Genomic DNA, 18,070 nt, shown 5'->3' with positions numbered 1-18,070 from the left:
AAGAAAAAAAGAAAAGTCCCAACATGAAGTGAAAATCCAGCATCCAAAACTGTGGCATGCTACAGTAGTCACACATAAACTGGATATGCCAGTAAATTTCATTAATGCATACCCTATTACTCTAAGCAGTTAACAACCACATAGTATATCTCCAAAAGGTTTAAATATCATTGTCACCACCACATGTTACAGGTACCGGAATATAGTGGCGGAAAATTGGTTAGAATGTGATGGAGACACTGACGCAGTTGTCTGTTGCCCACCAAAACATTATTTACAGTTTCACAACTAACACAAATACATAACTGAAACATACAATGTACTTGTTTTTCCCTGTTTCCTAAATCTACCCAGTATAGACAATACTGCATTGTCACTGTCTGTCCAGATATTTATTACATTTCCTGTTGATCATCGACAATGATCACATCAAAAACATTACACATTTATCATCTCACTCTTTACTAATTTCGAAATTAACACTTTGTAACCTTGATGTCATTTTCATTTACTTCCCAAAATTGGGATGAATATTGAAATTTGCATTTGGAGGCCCTGTAGCTCAGTGGTTAGAGCACTGGTTTGGTAAACCAGGGGTTGTGGGTTCATATCCCACTGGGGCCTCCACTCCCTGAGAAGGGTTGCGTCAGGGTCCAGAAGGGCATCTGGTGTATATAAAAAAAATTGTGCGAGACATATATGTGCATGAACGCTGTGGTGACCCTGTAAGGGACAAGCTGAAAGAAACTTACTATTTTTGAAATCTGCATTTCTTAATGACAATGTCAAAATTCATTCATGGAACTCACAAATAGCAACAGTTGAATTATTGTTACATTAGTTAAGTGTTAAGTTAGTATACTTCGTGGGCATCACACACACAGTGCTCAATATCAGCTAGTGTATGGAGTGATGCATACTGTCTCTTTTTCAGTGGCATAATGAAACCAGGAAAGACCTATGAAGTCCACATAAACGCTGAAATTGATGTTAGCAAGGTAACGCAAGTCAAATTTCGGTGGAACAACCACATTATCAATCCCTTGAAACCTAAGTACGGCGCATCTAAAGTGGAGCTGCTGAGGGGAAAGGACAAGGAGGTGTAAGTAAACATTTGTGCTTACTTAACAGATAAGATTCCCACACTGTCACGTTTTTTTTTCCCGAAAGAAAATTATTATTTTTTTTATTTTGTTTTTATTTTTTTTTTTGCCTAAACATACAAAAGAAATCAGTCTGAAGTTGCCAAAGGGAAATGTTTGTGCAGTTCAACTGCCGAGCTGATACACATGTTGAAGTTCAGCAAGTGGCCACTAGAGGACAACATGGGACTGTCATCCCGGGGTTATATTGGAAACTGGACTGTGTGTGCTGGTTGAAACCTGAAAACTCCACCCTATGGAAATATTTATTTTGTGAATTAAATGTTTTCTAGTATTTCAGTCCTTCCTCAGTGTTGATTATCAAATTGATTTAGAATGTATTCTTCAGCACAAATGAAACTTTCAAAAAAAAAATGCATGCATGCATACACTTCACTTTTACGTCAATTAATCTCACCTTTATTTCTGTCACAGCACTCACTTCTGTGGAACAGAAAATGTTGCAGAAAATGTGATTCAGTCCGTGCTTCCTTGCCAAGCTTAACCATCCACAATAACCGTAATGTAAGTGGTGTCTTAATAAAATCTTGAATTCAGTCTATGTCCATTTTCTTACTCAGCAATTTTACATGAATATGGCTTAAATACGACTTCATATAGTACTAGGCTGAGATAATACTTCAAGGGGAAATTGAATTTACACAGTGCTCTCCCCTATATTTTATTTCACGTCACACTGAGAAACAGATCCCACACAAACAAACATGAAAGGACTCATTTCGAGTGAAGTGCTCATGATACTTTCCATTTTTACATTTATGTCCAAATAAGAACTTGAACTTGTGCCCTCTGGCTCTAAAACCCCAAACCCCACAGATAGAATCAATAAAATGATAGAATACTATAGTAAAGCATGTTTAAACTGCAGGATTTATGTAATAGTTTGGTGTTATTTTAGCCCACTGGTGGAATGAATTGGTGACATTGGTGTATCCTGTTAAATAATTTCAAAACCACAGATCCCCACACCACTTAATTTCGTTCTTAGTCACAGCAGCACCTGAAAGACCTGGTACTTTCAAGAATGAGAGCAATGGTACACAAAGGGTGGCCAGTAGTTCTGGAAGGAAGTGATTTTGCCCCATTTGTGATGAAAAATTATCTGGAGGTAGCAGAAATGAAGATGTTGAGGTTCTCGCTCGGAGTGAGCAGGTTGGATAGGATTAGAAATGTGCTCATTAGAAGGACAGCCAAAGTTGGATGTTTTGGAGACAAGATTTGAGAGAGCAGACTTGGAAGGTTTGCACATGTTCAGAGGCGAGAGAGTGAGGAAATTGGTGGACAGGTGCTGAGGATGGAGCTGACAGGCAAAAGAACGAGAGGAAGACAAAAGAAAAGGTTGATGGATATTGTGAGAGACGACATGAGGACAGTGGGTGTTAGAGAGGAGGATGCATGAGATAGGCTAAGATGGAAAAAGATGACGGGACAAGCCGAAAGGAAAAGAAGAAGATCCAAAATGGTTGTGTCCTGTGAGGGCTACGGTGATTTTGCCACTGCCGAGCCAAGACAGCATTTTAAGACAACTTCATCAAAGAGTGTCGAGGATGAATTATTACTTCCTACCTGTTATTTGGAACCCACGAAGATCTCGTCCTCTGCACCCGTGCAATCCATTTTTCACAACGAACTATGTCTCTTGCAAATTTATGAAGGCTAAATCCATTCTCCCGAGTGTGCAAGCAATGTCCAGCATTGCAATGAGCCAGCATCTTGGCTAACACAAAGGAACAACGAGCTACCTTCCCGTAAGTAAAACAAATGGAAACAAACGAGTCCACTAGGGGGTGCCTCTGTCCTGTACGTCACTTCCTGCTTCTTCTCGAAAACAAATACCTGAGAGGATTTTCATGGCGTAAGTTATAAAAAGCAGTATATGTCAAATTCAAGTTTTGTGGTGAAAAAACACGGGACCATATTGGCTGTGGGTTTTTCATTTATAATATTCCAAAAATCATCCATTTCATGACAGTCGCACTTGAAAGGAATGCTACGAAAATGCAAGGAGGGCACTTTGACAGAGGAGGTGATCATGGTGTTATTGTGTTAGAGTAACTCTGAAGACTTCAACAGATCTATCTCCGGCAGAACAACTTATTAGAAAGAAGTTACATTGTACACTGGCCCGGATCCTTCCGCATCTTAACAGGAGAGTGTTAAAGAACCAGGACCGTCAGTCCTGAGATCATCCTCTAAAACAGACATGTCCAAAGTCCGGCCCCCGGGCCAATTGCGGCCCGTGGACAAATTTTTACCGGCCCGCGGCCTCTATCATGAAATCAATAATATGCGGCCCGCCAGCACTGTTGACCACAGTATAAAATACATGTGTACAAAAAGCTATTTTTCATATTTTTCATTTCACCAGAAGATGGCAGTAGCCCTGTGGCCGCACTCTGGCCGCCGTGACCCTTGACCTTGCGTGATCGTTTCAGCCCAGCCCATTTCTAACATGGCGTCTGTAAACAAAAAAAGGAAAGTTGACCGCGAGGGCCGCCGCTTCCAGGACAAGTGGAAATTTGAGTATTTTTTCACTGAAATACGAAACAACTGTGTCTGCCTAATTTGCCAAGAGACTGTGGCTGTTTTCAAGGAATTCAACATCAAGAGGCACTACCAGACGAAACATGCTAGCTACGACAAGCTAACTGGGAACAAACGCGGTGAAAAAGTGAAGCAACTGGAAGCTGTTTTAACGGCACAGCAAAGCTTTTTCACAAGAGTCCGTGAGTCAAATGAAAATGCCACAAAGGCAAGCTACGAAGTGGCAACGCTGATTGCAAAGCACTGCAAACCTTTCACTGAGGGTGAATTTATTAAAGACTGTGTAATGGAAATGGTTGAGAAAATTTGTCCCGCGAAGAAGCAAGAGTTTGCCAATATTTGCCTGGCTCGTAATACTGTGGTACGGAGAATTGAAGACGTTTCATTAGATATTAAGAGACAGTTAGAGGCAAAAGGAACTGAGTTTGACTTTTTCTCGTTAGTGTGCGATGAAAGCACGGATGCGTCCGACACCGCTCAGTTACTGATCTTTTTAAGAGGAGTGGACAATGACATGAACTTGAGTGAAGAGCTTCTGGACCTCCAGAGTCTGAAGGGCCAAACAAGAGGAACGGATTTATTTGTTTCTGTTTGTTCCACCGTAGATGACATGAAACTACAGTGGAATAAAGTCACCGGGATTATTACGGACGGCGCACCTGCCATGGCTGGCGAGCGGAGTGGATTATCAAGCCTTGTCTGTAACAAAGTCAGCGAAGAAGGAGGCAGCGCTATTAAACTCCACTGTATTATTCATCAAGAAGTTCTCTGTGCCAAATATATGAAATATGATAATGTTATGAAACCGGTGATAAAGACTATTAATTATATTCGCTCCAAAGCGCTGTGCCACCGCCAGTTTCAACAGTTTCTTCTCGACATCCAGGCTGAATACGGAGATGTTTTGTATCACACCGACGTAAGGTGGCTCAGTCGGGGGTCTGCGCTGCAGCGCTTCTTCTCTCTCAGGGAGGAAATTGGACAATTCTTGACTAAAAAGGGACAACCCATGCCACAATTAAATGATCCTGTTTGGCTGGCTGATTTGGGATTTTTAGTTGACATAACGCGACATCTGAATGCGCTGAACACAAGCCTTCAAGGGCAAAATGCAGTGGTAAGCCAACTGTATTCACACATCAAAGCCTTTCGGACCAAGCTGCTACTTTTCCAAAGACACCTGTCACAGGCGCAGCCCAATACCGCACATTTCCCGTCACTGCAGGAAATTGTGACCAGTTTCCCACAGATCAATATCAGTGCGCAAATGACAAAGTATGCAGCAGACATCTCATCTCTGGTTGAGGAGTTTCAGCAGCGCTTTCGGGACTTTGCAGCTATTGAAAAGGAGATCACGCTTTTTTCCTCTCCTTTCTCCGTGGACCCTGATGACGCTCCAGACCACCTGCAACTGGAGCTCATTGAGCTGCAGTGTGACGCCGAGCATCGCAGTCGGCACCAACAGCTCCCTCTTGTCAACTTCTACCGCCAGCTGGATGAAGGCAGGTTCCAAGCAATTCGGACATTTGCTAAGAAAATGCTGAGCTTGTTTGGCTCCACATACATGTGCGAGAAGACATTCTCCGTTATGAACATTAACAAGAGCCGCATGAGGACGAGACTGAGTGACTCTCACCTGCGTGACGTCTTGCGCATCAAAACCACTGCTCTTGAGCCAGACATGGACTACATACTGCAGTCAAGATCCCAGTATCACCCTTCACATTAGTGCAGGCAAGACCTTTGTTAAGTCCTCTGAGTTAAATAAATTCTTAAATCTCAGTTAATTAATTTTTTGTGATCGTCAAAATCACAGTTTGAATATGCAGTGATCATTGTTTTGTTTTCACCACTTTTCCTACAGTGAGCATATAATAGTGAATAATATGTAATGTTTCACATGAACTTAGATATCCTTTATAGTTTTCTTAATTTTTTGTGGTTTGTGATTTCGGTAAAAACCTAAATGTAAAAAAAAATGTAAAAGTAAAAGTATGCCATTTGTAATTAAATTAAAAAAAATCCCAAAAAGTTAATTTGTATTTAATGTTAATGGTTCAAAGAATGTCAGGCTAAATAGTCGGCCCCCACACATTTTCACCTTACCAAATCTGGCCCTCTTTGCAAAAAGTTTGGACACCCCTGCTCTAAAAGCAAAAAAATGCAGTTTTGATGTCGGAGACACAGTGTTCACCTGTAACTTTAGTTTTGGCCCCAAGTGGATTCTGCGCCTTATTGTGTCACTGACTGGGCCAGTGTCGCATGAGGTTAGGGTGAAGGATGGTAGTGTGGTCAGGAAGCATGTGGATCAGATTCTGGCACGTCCGCAAAAGGATATGGAGAGCCAGCAGAGTGAGACTGTGTAGAAGGCCACACTGGAATGATGGAGGACACTTTGTTGGATGTGGAGGATGTTGTTCTCAGCAGTGATAAGGTGGTGGAGTCAGATGCTGCTGGACTGCCAAGAGAATCTGGGAGCTGTAGTTCCCCAGTTGCCTTAAACACTTCCAGTTGAATTACTGACTGGATGAGTGTTGGTGTAAAAAAAAAATTGAAATGTTTCCTGTTCATGTTCTCTGTTCATTTTATATGTATTGTATCTGCTTAAGTGGGGAGGGATGTAATACTGACAAAAGGACGCTAAGGGTTAGTCAAAGCTATGTACAATTATATTAGTGTACCGGGAAGAAGATGTTGTGGTTGTGCACCATGCTCGTAAAGTAAGCTGTTGAGTAAATTCGGTATGGTGAAACCCCTTGACTCCTATATGGATTACTACAAATTCGAACCAGGAACTTAAGACAGGAAAATAATAGTTTCAAGTTCAAAGTTGTTTTTTTTTCTCTTTTTTTTTACAGGGGTAGCATGGAGTGGATGGAGCACAGCAAAGCAGCATGATTAAAGAGGAAGATTTTTATTTTTGGTCTTGAATACCTTGATAGTGCATGTCTCATGGACCAAATCTGGTCAGAGCTTCAACAGTAGAGGATCTTGACAATAAGGATTCTTCCTTCATTTTCATGATTTATAGATTCTGGGACATTAAATATGATCTTTGGCAAGGTAGCTCTTTAAAGTATAGCAACACCTCATCATTTAGTTCTTTATAGGTGAGCAGAAGAACTTGAAATTAAATTCTACATTTTACAGTAAGCTGGTCCAGGTGTAGCGCCGGAGAAAAGGAGTCGGAGGCGGAGTGTCGGACACAGGAACGGAACTTGCTTTATTGTTCGGCACCAAAACACTACTCGCATAACGGCGGGAACTCTGTTAACCTTTTCTCCGGAAGCGCAACAACAAAAACAGTCCGTGCGGAACCCCGCACCCCGAGGTCCCGCGGGTGAATTATGTAAACACCACACAAGCCCCCCCAGAATTCACCCATAGTCAAAATCCTTATGCCGTGGAGGGATGATGACCCGACCCCGGCGGGTGTGCACTGTAGGGGCCGAGGGGGGCGGGGCCGCAATGTCCATTGAGTCACGGGACAAGGGCTCAGGCGGGGTCAAGGGTACCCCGGCAGGCGCAGGGGCACAGGGCAAAGGGGGACGACCCCGGCGCGGGGGGAGGGCCAACCCCAAAGGCTGGGCAATGTCCAGGTGCGCGGGTTTGACCCTGTCCATGGAAACAGTCTCGGGTCTGCCGCCAATGTCCACGAGCAGGCTCTTATCCCCGTGCTCCAGGACCCTGAACGGCCCGTCGTATGGGGGGCGGAGAGGTCCACGGTGGGCGTCATGACGAACAAACACAAAATCCGCAGAGCGCAGGTGAAGGGGCAGCCGGGCAGCTGGGGTGCCATGTTGCGACGTGGGAACCGGCGCGAACCCTTTTGCGGCCTCCAGCAGGGAGGACCGTTGCCTGGCTGCGGACCAGGGCGCTGTGGCGTCCGGGATTAATTCGCCGGGGACCCGCAGTGGCTGGCCGTAGACGAGTTCGGCGGATGAGGACAACAGGTCCTCCTTGGGGGCGCACCTGAGGCCGAGGATGACCCACAGGAGTTTATCCAACCAGTTGCCGTCCGTCAAGCCGGCACGCAGGGCTGCTTTCATGGCCTGGGGGTGATAGGCGGTAGTGCGGTGCAGCTTGACCCCCAAACTCTCAGTGACTGCGTTCCAGAGTTCAGAGCTAAACTGAGGGCCACGATCTGAGGAAAGGTCGCACGGTGTCCCGAAGCGTGCAACCCACGTGCCGATGAACGCCCGGGCCACGTCTGACGACGTTGTCGAGGAGAGGGGAACGGCTGCCGGCCGGCTTCAGCTGGTGTTCGGGTGGACGGTTCCCCCAGCCTGCGGGTTCGACCTCGGATCCACGACGGTCGAGGCGGCGTCCGCGGAGGTGGGAGGCGTCAGCGGAGGGGTGCTCGACAGCCCCCGCCGCGCGCCCTCCCGCCGCTCGCACGCGGTTCGCCGTCCTCCCGTTTGTGGGTCCAGATTACGGCACGACGGAGAAGCCGCGTCTGACGCGGCTGTCCTCCTCCTCCTCCGGCCGGAACTGGGCACGACCGTGCCGGCCGGACCCCGCACCCACAACGCACCGCAGCACATTCTCACTGACCGATTGGCACTCGTGACCCGCCTTTGGGGGGCCCCTGCCGGCCGGCTTCCGCCGGTGTTCGGGTGGACGGTTCCCCCAGCCTGCGGGTTCGACCTCGGATCCACGACGGTCGAGGCGGCGTCCGCGGAGGTGGGAGGCGTCAGCGGAGGGGTGCTCGACAGCCCCCGCCGCGCGCCCTCCCGCCGCTCGCACGCGGTTCGCCGTCCTCCCTGTCCTGTCCACCATGGTGAGCAAGTAGGTGAATCCGTGCGAGGGAGGAAGTGGACCTACCAAGTCGACGTTGACGTGGTCAAACCTCCTCTCGGGGACAGCGAAGGGCTCCAAGGGGGCTTTTGTGTGGCGATGCACCTTAGCCCGCTGACAGGCCACGCACGAGTCGACCCAGGCCTGCACATCTTTCTTGAGACCGCGCCACACGAACTTCTGGGCCACCAGCCTCACGGACGGTTTCCTTCCGGGGTGGGAGAGGTTGTGGACCGCCTCGAAAACCGCTCTTCGCCAGTTTGCAGGGACCAGCGGCCGAGGCTGGTCAGCTGAGAGGTCGCACAGCAACCTGACGCCCGAGTCACCAACCGCGACTTCCTCCAGGCGCAAACCCGTGTCAGAAGTCTTGAGGGCCTGCACCCCGTGGTCCGAGGCCTGGTCTGCGCTCATGCGGGAGTAGTCGAGACCCAGATGCACAGTGCCGACGATCGCCCTGGAGAGGCAGTCCGCGACCACATTGGATTTGTCGGCGATGTGTTGGATGTCCGTAGTGTACTCAGAGATGAATGACAGTTGGCGTTGCTGGCGGGCGGACCACGGCTCGGCCACCTTGGACATGGCGAAAGTGAGGGGTTTATGGTCCACATATGCCGTGAACTCATGGCCTTCCAATAGGGAGCGGAAGTGGCGGATCGCCAGCCAGGGGCTGAGGAGCTCTCTATCGAACGTGCTGTATTTGCGCTCCCTGGGGACCAGCTGACGGCTGAAAAAGGCAAGCGGCTGCCAGGCGCCGCCGACCCACTGTTCGAATACGGCTCCAACAGCGTAGTCCGATGCATCGGTAGTGAGAGCGACAAGGGCCCCGTGGCTCGGGTGGGCCAGCATAGCGGCACGACTCAGTGCGGCCTTCGTAGCCTCGAAGGCTTCCATCCTCTCGGCCGTCCATTCAACGTCCCGGTTGGGGGCCTTGTCTTTAAGAGCCTCATAGAGCGGGCGCATGATGTGGGCCGCCCGGCGGATGAACCGGTGGTAGAAAGTCACCATCCCCAGGAACTCCCGGAGGCCCCGAGCCGAGCGAGGTCGGGGAAAAGCGGAGACGGCCTCCACCTTTGCCGGAAGGGGGGCGGCGCCGTTCTTGTCTATGAGGTGCCCGAGGAACTGGATAGAGGGCACCCCGAAAACACACTTCGCCGGGTTGATGATCAGGCCATGCTGCTCAAGTCTTGCGAAGAGGTCGCGGAGGTGCATCAGATGTTCATCCTCCGAGGAGCTGGCGACGAGGATGTCATCCAAATAGACGAACACAAATGGCAAGTCCCTGAGCACAGAATCCATTAAACGCTGGAAAGATTGTGCCGCGTTTTTAAGACCAAACGGCATCCTCAGAAACTCGAACAGTCCAAACGGAGTGATTACAGCTGTCTTGGGAACGTCTGAGGGGTGCACGGGAACCTGGTGATACCCGCGCACCAGGTCGACCTTGGAGAACAAGATTTTGCCTGCCAGGTGGGCTGAGAAGTCCTGAATGTGTGGAACAGGGTAGCGGTCGTGCGTAGTGGCGTCGTTAAGGCGGCGGTAGTCACCACACGGTCGCCACCCACCACTCGGTTTAGGGACGATGTGTAGTGGCGAGGCCCACGGGCTATCCGAGCGGCGGACGATGCCCAGACGCTCCATGTTGGCAAACTCGGACTTAGCAACTGCTAGCTTCTCGGGATCAAGCCGTCGGGCCCTCGCGTGGATCGGGGGGCCCTTGGTCTCAATGTGGTGCTCGACCCCATGTTTAGTCGTGGCAGAGGAGAAAGTGGGCCGTGTCAAGCCAGGGAACTCACCAAGGAGGAGTTGGTACTTGGTGCCGTCTGATAGCGAACTGGAGAGACCACCATAAGTCGCCTAATTGCGGACGCAGGCGACCGTGGAAAAAGTCAGTGCATCCACCAGACGGCCCCTCTTAACATCCACCAGCAGCCCGTGGGCACAAAAAAAATCAGCGCCGAGGAGAGGGAATGAGACATCCGCAGTGACAAAGTCCCATATGAAGCGCTGACTCCCGAAACACAAGTCCACAGTCCTCATGCAATAAGAGCGGATAGGGGAGCCATTAGCGGACAGTAGGGGTGGCCCATGAGTCCCGCCAGCGGCGTCCTCCGCAGTGGCCGTCAGGACGCTCCTCTGGGCGCCGGTGTCGCAAAGGAATTTGCGCCCGTAAAGGTTGTCCTTGACGAACAGCAGCCGGCTCTTCGCGCCCACGCTCACGGCCGCTGCGAAGCATGGGCTTTGGCGTTTCCCGACGCGTCGTAGTTGCAAGGGGCGCGGCACCTCTTCGCTTTCGCACCGAAACGGGCATGGAAGTAGCACAAGCCTGTGCCAGCACGGCTGTCGGTGCCGAAGGGGCCCCTGCTGGATGCCACCCCCGCGCCCGAAGGTGAGTAAATGCGCGTCGCGGCCAGCGTCTCAGGGGAGAAGCGCTGGGTTGCCAGGAAGAAACGGTCGGCCTCCTCGGCCAGGGCCCGGGGCTCAGTGACAGTACTGTTCACGAGCGCCGTCTGAACATGCGGTGGCATATGCCTGAGAAACAGTTCCATGAAAATGAAATTGGGCTCTTCCGTGCCCAGCAGGTTTAGCATCATTTCCATGAGTTCGGAAGGTTTGCTGTCCCCCAGTCCATTAATAGCCAACAGACGTCGGGCACGTTCCGGCCGTGAAAGCTCAAAAACCTTGAGAAGGTGAGCCTTGATCCCAGCATACTTATCTCAGGCCGGGGGAGAGGTGATGAAGTTCACTGCTCTGGCCGCCGTTGAGCTCCCGAGTGCTGAGACAACGTGGTAGTAACGCGTGGAATCATCTGAGATCCTGCGGAGGGCGAACTGAGCCTCAGTCTGTGTGAACCACGCTGCCGCGGATGTCTCCCAAAACTCCGGCAATTTGAGGATGGCGGTTGCCATGTTCGTTTCAGTCTCGAAAACACCGGGACTGACGTCGGGGTCACCAGTGTAGCGCCGGAGAAAAGGAGTTGGAGGCGGAGTGTCGGACACAGGAACAGAACTTGCTTTATTGTTCAACATCAAAACACTACTCACATAACGGCGGGAACTCTGTTAACCTTTTCTCCGGAAGCACAACAACAAAAACAGTCCGTGCGGAACCCCGCACCCCAACTCAAGGTCCCGCGGGTGAATTATGTAAACACCACACAGGGAAGTGAACACTGGAAATCTCATTCTGGATGAAGTCTGTACTCTGGTGGCAGGTTTTTTTTTTTTTTTTTTGACAAGCGGGTATTACAATTATGGTGAACCATTTATCTCTAAAGGTCACTTATTGGTGAGTGGTACAGACGTGTGACTTTGGTGCAGGCAGCATGGGATTAGTTCACGCTCAGTGATGGTGTCGATATGTGCCCTGCGTCCCACTGGCGACTAGTTCAGGGTTTAGTCTGCCTTTTGGCCAATTTTAGCTGGGCTAGGCTCCGGCACCTCCGCAACTCTTGTGATGATAAGCAGCTTGGACAATGGATATGATAGGTCTCAAAAGTGTCCATATTTTACAAATCCACAAATGTCGCTGTGAACACATGTTTTTGAAATTCAAAAATATTTTTGCAATTCACACATTTTTTTTCGTGTGTGCCTGTGTTGCACCACTCACGACAGACGGCTCATATAGTGTGTCAAACATGTTCATTCTTTGCTTTCACAGCAAGAAAACTCTGGAGAAAAAGAACACAACATGCTTATGAGTCTATACGTTATCTCCTTCGCTGTCCAGAATCCTTCTCCCTGACTGTTCTCTCTGAATTTCTTCTTCTTCTTCTCCTTCTGTCAACTGCATCAGCAGACACCCCACTGCCACCTGCTGGCAGGCGAAACATGCAAACCTCTGCTCATCTCCCATACACAGAGAACATAATAATAACATGACAACGATTAGAAGAGATAAGTACAGCAAAAAATTCTTTACAGGTGCTACACGTGTGTATCTATGATGATGCATCATTTGTATAAATTACTGTATTTTTTTTGATCAGCATGCACATACACACACAGTCATGTTAATCACATGTATATGAGAACTGCTCCAAATGCTTTGTCTGACATTTTTTAAACCTCATATAAAACATGACTGCTGTGACTTCCCTTTTTCTGTCTACCTTATATGCATGAAATGTTGTAATTCAAACATCCAATAGAAGGTCTCAGTTTCCTGAACCATTTTACATTTTAACTACACAAGGCCACGCAACAGTTAAGGCCTACTGGGAATGAATGATGACATCGGTGGAATGCGATTGGATGCTTCTGACTGTTCGACCATGAGGTGGAATACAGTCTGTTCAGGGATGGAGATTTGTTTTGATTTTGTCTGATACAAAATATCTGAAATTGAAAAAACAATTCTTCCATGGTTCTGAATTTTCATCTTTTTTAAAAAAAAAAAACTTTCCTGTTCAGATGCATGGGCTATGGGCTTGCAGAATGGTGGATGTGTATGGCTTTGTGTTGTAACAATGTAGCTGTTCACCAGGACAGTTTGAATTTCTCGATCCATCCATCCATTTTCTAAGCCGCTTATCCTCATGAGTTTTTTTCGGAATGCCGGGGCCTATCCCAGCTATCATCGGGCAGGAGGCAGGGTACACCCCAAACTGGTTGGCAGCCATTCGCAGAGCACAGAGAGATGAACAATAGAGGCACGTACAATCACTCCAAAGGGCAATTTAGAGTGTCCAATCAATGCATGTTTTTGGGATGTGGGATGAAACCGGAGTACCTAGAGAAACCCCAGGCAGGCACGGTGAGAACATGCAAACTCCATACAGGTGGAGGCGGGATTTGAACCCTGATCCTCAGAACTGTCAGGCAAATGCAAGCACACAATTGGCTGGCAACCAGTTCAGTTTCACCACTCCCGTGAGCCTCGTGAGAATAAGCGACTAATAAAATGAATAGATTGATATATACGTGTGTGTGTGTGTGTGTATCTCTCTCTCTCTCCTCTCTCTCTCTCTCTGGGAGAGAGAGAGAGGGAGAGAGAGAGATCTGGAATTCATTGGCCCCACAATTCAATCCCTGCCCTCCCTGTGTGGAGTTTGCATGTTCTCCCCATGCCTCAGTGGGTTTTCCCCGGGCACTCCAGTCTCTTCCCACATCACAAAAACATACAGCATTAAATGGACACTCTAAATTGCCCCAAGATGTGATTGTGAGTGCAGCTGTTTGTCTCTATGTGCCCTGCAATTGGTTGGCAACCAGTTCAGGATGTACCCCGCATCCTGTATGTTGACAGCTGCGATAGGCTCCAAACGCCCCACGATCCTTGTGAGGATGGATGATGGATGGATATATATGAGAGATGGAGAGGGTGTATGGACACACACACACAAAAATCTTGACTAACATCTTCATTTCTGATATCAAAAAGTGTTTGCAGCTCCCAGAGTTGTCTTTTCTGTGGAAACTGCATCAAAATGGCTCTTTGAATGTTAAAGATTGCCGACCCCTGGTCTAGATATTTGAACCCATGTACCATGACAACATTTATTTGTAGACTGGGAGAGATAACTGGTGAGGAGATGCAATAACTAACGTACAAAAGGACAGGACAGGATTTGGAAAAATTAGCACACCAGTGCTGCTGACAAACCCATTGCTGAGGTTGCACTTACGGACTCTCCAACGCAAAATAGCCAAAAAGAACGCAAAGCCAGTTAATATTTTGATGTTCAAGTAAATTGAAACTCCAAAGTCATAAATCTAAAAGTCCATATGTTGTGGGGAAAAAAGTACCTAAATTCAAATGTAATCCTGGCAATTCATATTAGCACCATCAATCCATGACATAAGATCACCACAAAACCCGTGGAGTCAGTAAACATTTTATGACGGTGATAATTTGATCTAAGGACATTTTAATTCACTTTATGTCATAGTATATCCCATGGAAAGAAACCAAATTGAAATGAGAACACCATACTCATCAATCTGCATTTTTCAACAGATTTTGTTCGAATTTGAAGGTTCCACAATGGTGTTAACAAAAATCTAGCTCGCAATTGTGACTAACTATTTAATATAAATGCCTTTCTAACAGTCTGACTCAAAACCAAGTATTATTCTCCTATTAGAAAGACCATATTGCCATCATACTGGATCTCATAAGAATGTGCAGTACTACCAAATATACTATTTTAAATCGTCATTTACAAGACAAATTTGTCATAGGTATTTGATGAATTTGTGAGGCGGTACGTAGCTACCTGAAAGTACACAAATGCCCATCTCTTTTGAAACCAAGAGTTTGAAATAAAGAACTTGATTAAGGAAAAAAAAACACAGCTTGAAGAGTGTTATTAAAAAGTTATTAGTTACAGCCCAGGGTTTTCTTCTACGTATTAAGCTGCTGACTTACTTGTTGTGACTGTCAAGGCCTGTCAGGACAGGGAACGGGTAAATATCACTCTTATTAGTGCAGAGACATCATGTGCCACTTATGTAAACACAAAATCAACAGTAAATGACATGGTGATATCACTGCTTTCACCTGCTTATTTGAATGCACAACGTGTCACGTATATGTGTAATTCCAAAATCTTATGCATGGATGTTTGTGTGTCTGCAATGCATTCATTAATCTGTCTGTGGCCTTTCGCTGGTTTATGAAGTCCTGATTGTGTGTCATTGTTTTGGCTTCATTTATTTAAACGCACACCCTGTAATCACGCTTGCAAATACACAACTTTAAAAAGACGAGCTGACATTTTCATCATGCCGCTAACAAAGTCTATTTGAAATCACTCTGAGCTGAGCCATCAAGTGTTCACACAATACCAATCAGAGGGAGAAACTCTTCGCTTCGATGCTTCAGCCTGACTGCATTAATAATATTAATAAAACACCAAAGTGAATGTGTGGGCTAAGAGGTGGTGTGGGGGCTGTCTTGAAATCCTCTAAAGACATCCGTCTTTGTCTCACACTCTTGTTTCTCTTTTCATTATTGGCTCATTGAAAGTGAAGGGTAATGACAAAATAGCACACTAATTCCTGTAATTATGTGTGTTTGTCAGAGAGAATTTCCAAATGACAGCACTTCCATTCTCTGCTTTTTAAGCTAGTAGCTTTGGGGGTGGCATTCTTGCGAACAAAGCGTTTTATCGACACGGCGTGAATGAGTTGCAGTATAGATGTAGGTTGAAATGGAAAAATAGCACTGCGAGGGAATGCTTACACAACAAATATAACCCCTGGACCTTGAGTCGTTTGTGCCATCTTCAAGAGAAACTTCATTCAAAAATGGAGAAACAATGTAAGAGATGTACGAGACAAGTTGGAGATGTCCAATAAAGAGGGAGTACCTTAGGCGAATGTACTTTGATTTCTATTAAGGTAACAATTGGCCAAAATGTCAATTGCTTTGACGAGCCATCGGATGAAAACAACAACATAGCAATTGACTTGACCTGCTTAAGAAAATCTTGTGAACAGTATGTTTTTGACCTTGGAAATAAATTGATGCAGCAGTAGTTATGTGAGTGATCAACAGACAAAAAGCAAACAAAAGGTTGAACAGAGGTGGTTAGCTCAATATTTTATTGTACAGTAGTCAAGTACAATGAAACTCAGCTCTTGTGCAGAGGCTACGTACAAAATTTGGTCTGCCACAACACTGGAGAATTCTGACACCCTGTGTATTTATTAACCTCTATAAATAGTAGCATGCCTTGCCATGCCTTTAAAAAACAATCCAGTAAAGGTCCTGTTCCATCAGAATCCATTTTATTCCACTATATTATGCATGTCGTAGACAATTTGTCCGAAACATGGTTTGAGTTCGACAACCATTTAGTTTGTCCATTGAATGCAAAAGACGGTAAACACATTAGGCTTGCAAAAGGACCGAATCCGATTTTTGTGTATTTGTGATGTCTAAAGTTAGCTCATTCATGAAGTACTTGCCCTCATTGTGGTGGGAACATGGCATTTCTGGCTTTTAAGCAAGTGGGTCTGCGGTGCTGCCAAGTCACAAAAATGTATAGTATATATGTTGATTTTCACAACAAAACATAACTATCTTCATGATTTCTAATGTCACCCTGGATGAAATAGCAGCTCCTGCAGTGATTTTCACCCGTGATGATCATTGCAGAAGGTTCAATTCCAACAAATAAGACCAGATTATGAATATAAAATCACATTATCCCACTCTTCATTTTCATCCACGTTCCCTTTCAGATCACATTTGCTATCAGTGTGCCAACATTCCAACGCTTGCTGACGGCTGACTGCACACTTCTGCCGGATGTGAGCATGCCAACAACCTGCTGAAAAGGACTGAAGTGGGAGGAGCATATCCATGCGCCGCAATTGACTGTGGGCAGAGGCGGTTGCCAGCCAACCATAGGCCACATATAATAAACACACCACCATACAAACTCACATTCACACCTACGAGCAATTTACAGTCTTCAGTAAAACCTATCACACATGTTTTGGGGATGTGGAAGGAAACTGGAGTACCCTGAGAAAACCCACAATCGCACAGGGAGAACATGCAAACTCCACACAGGTGAAGGTGTATTGGAACCTGCATCCTCAGAAAACTGTGAGGTGGATGTGCTAAGCAGTCTCTCACTGTTCCACCATATTTACATTCCGGCATTTTGAGTGTAGTTAGATCAATTTGAGTCATTGAGTCATTTTCAAAAGTAGCTCTTGAGGCAAAAAAGTGTGGCCAATCAAATTTAAGCTCAATTACATGTCACATGATGAAAAATTTGACCACTTCATACTAACTAGAATAACTTGAATATTCCAAGTAAAATGATCATGCAAACCCTGTAAAAGAGGATACACCTTTGTGTATTGAACCCTGCCTTGGTGACACCTTGCCTCTTTGCCTTGTAATTCTGACACTGCTGCTGGTTTGGGCTGCCTGCCTGTATATTGACCTTGGATCGAATAAATAGGCTCCCCAAACTGTACCTGGACTCGTGAGTCATACATCGTGGGTTCATCATTGCTGCTTGAACGATTTGAAAAATCAATTAGCTGCCATTCCAACCACACTAACCACCAGAATATGAAAGTCAGTGGAATAACAGGCTGCAGATTTGGAGCCTTAATTAATGACCAAGGGCCGCCATGAGGCCTCTCTGCCTTTGACAGGGTGGTCAAAAACCTTTTTCAGTTTGTCAGAAAATAATTCAAAGGTGAGTGACACTGGTGAGGAACTCTGGCACATAGCATTAGCCAAACGAGCAGCTCTTCCACAAAGGAAATTAATGGGTTTGGGAGGAATACTCACTGTGGATTCGATTAGTTAGGGGTTACCAGAGTGTTTCTGAGTGGAAATGAAGGATACTTGCTTTGTTAGTGTGTTAAAGGGGATGTGAAGTGCTTTATTGTGTTGGCGGATGTTGGTGCCTTGGTGGACGAGCGTTTCCTTCCATTCTTACGAGTTGCTGGGTTGAGTTGCCCAGACTATTCTGTCACGGTTGAAAACCAAATGATATTGGACTGGGCCCAAAAGCAGACTATGAATGAGGAATCAGTTGGAAAGGGACAATTGGGATGAAGCGCAAGGTAAAGAATCTCAAGGCTTGAGCACAG

The 18,070-nt window shown here is 46.7% G+C and overlaps 1 protein-coding gene across 3 annotated transcripts in view; it reads left to right on the top strand.

Moving 5' to 3' along the window:
• LOC133510175 (inactive pancreatic lipase-related protein 1-like) overlaps positions 1–17,408 on the top strand; it is a 50,483-nt gene extending 33,075 nt beyond the window's left edge. Inside the window, exons 12-14 of one of the 3 annotated variants that reach the window (XM_061837936.1) lie at positions 935–1,102; positions 1,578–1,667; positions 16,694–17,408. In XM_061837936.1, the coding sequence (XP_061693920.1) occupies positions 935–1,102; positions 1,578–1,647 (238 nt within the window). In that variant the 3' untranslated portion in view covers positions 1,648–1,667; positions 16,694–17,408. Of the gene's footprint in view, positions 1–934; positions 1,103–1,577; positions 1,668–4,312; positions 4,359–6,565; positions 6,838–16,693 lie in introns of those variants that run through there. The other 2 variants (XM_061837934.1, XM_061837935.1) reach the window with 2 other exon arrangements.
• The last annotated feature ends 662 nt before the right edge of the window (positions 17,409–18,070 follow it).

This window comes from Syngnathoides biaculeatus, chromosome 12 (assembly GCF_019802595.1).
Source record: "Syngnathoides biaculeatus isolate LvHL_M chromosome 12, ASM1980259v1, whole genome shotgun sequence".
In the NCBI taxonomy this organism is placed as follows: Eukaryota; Metazoa; Chordata; class Actinopteri; order Syngnathiformes; family Syngnathidae; genus Syngnathoides; species Syngnathoides biaculeatus.
This window is presented reverse-complemented; position numbering and strand designations above follow the sequence as displayed.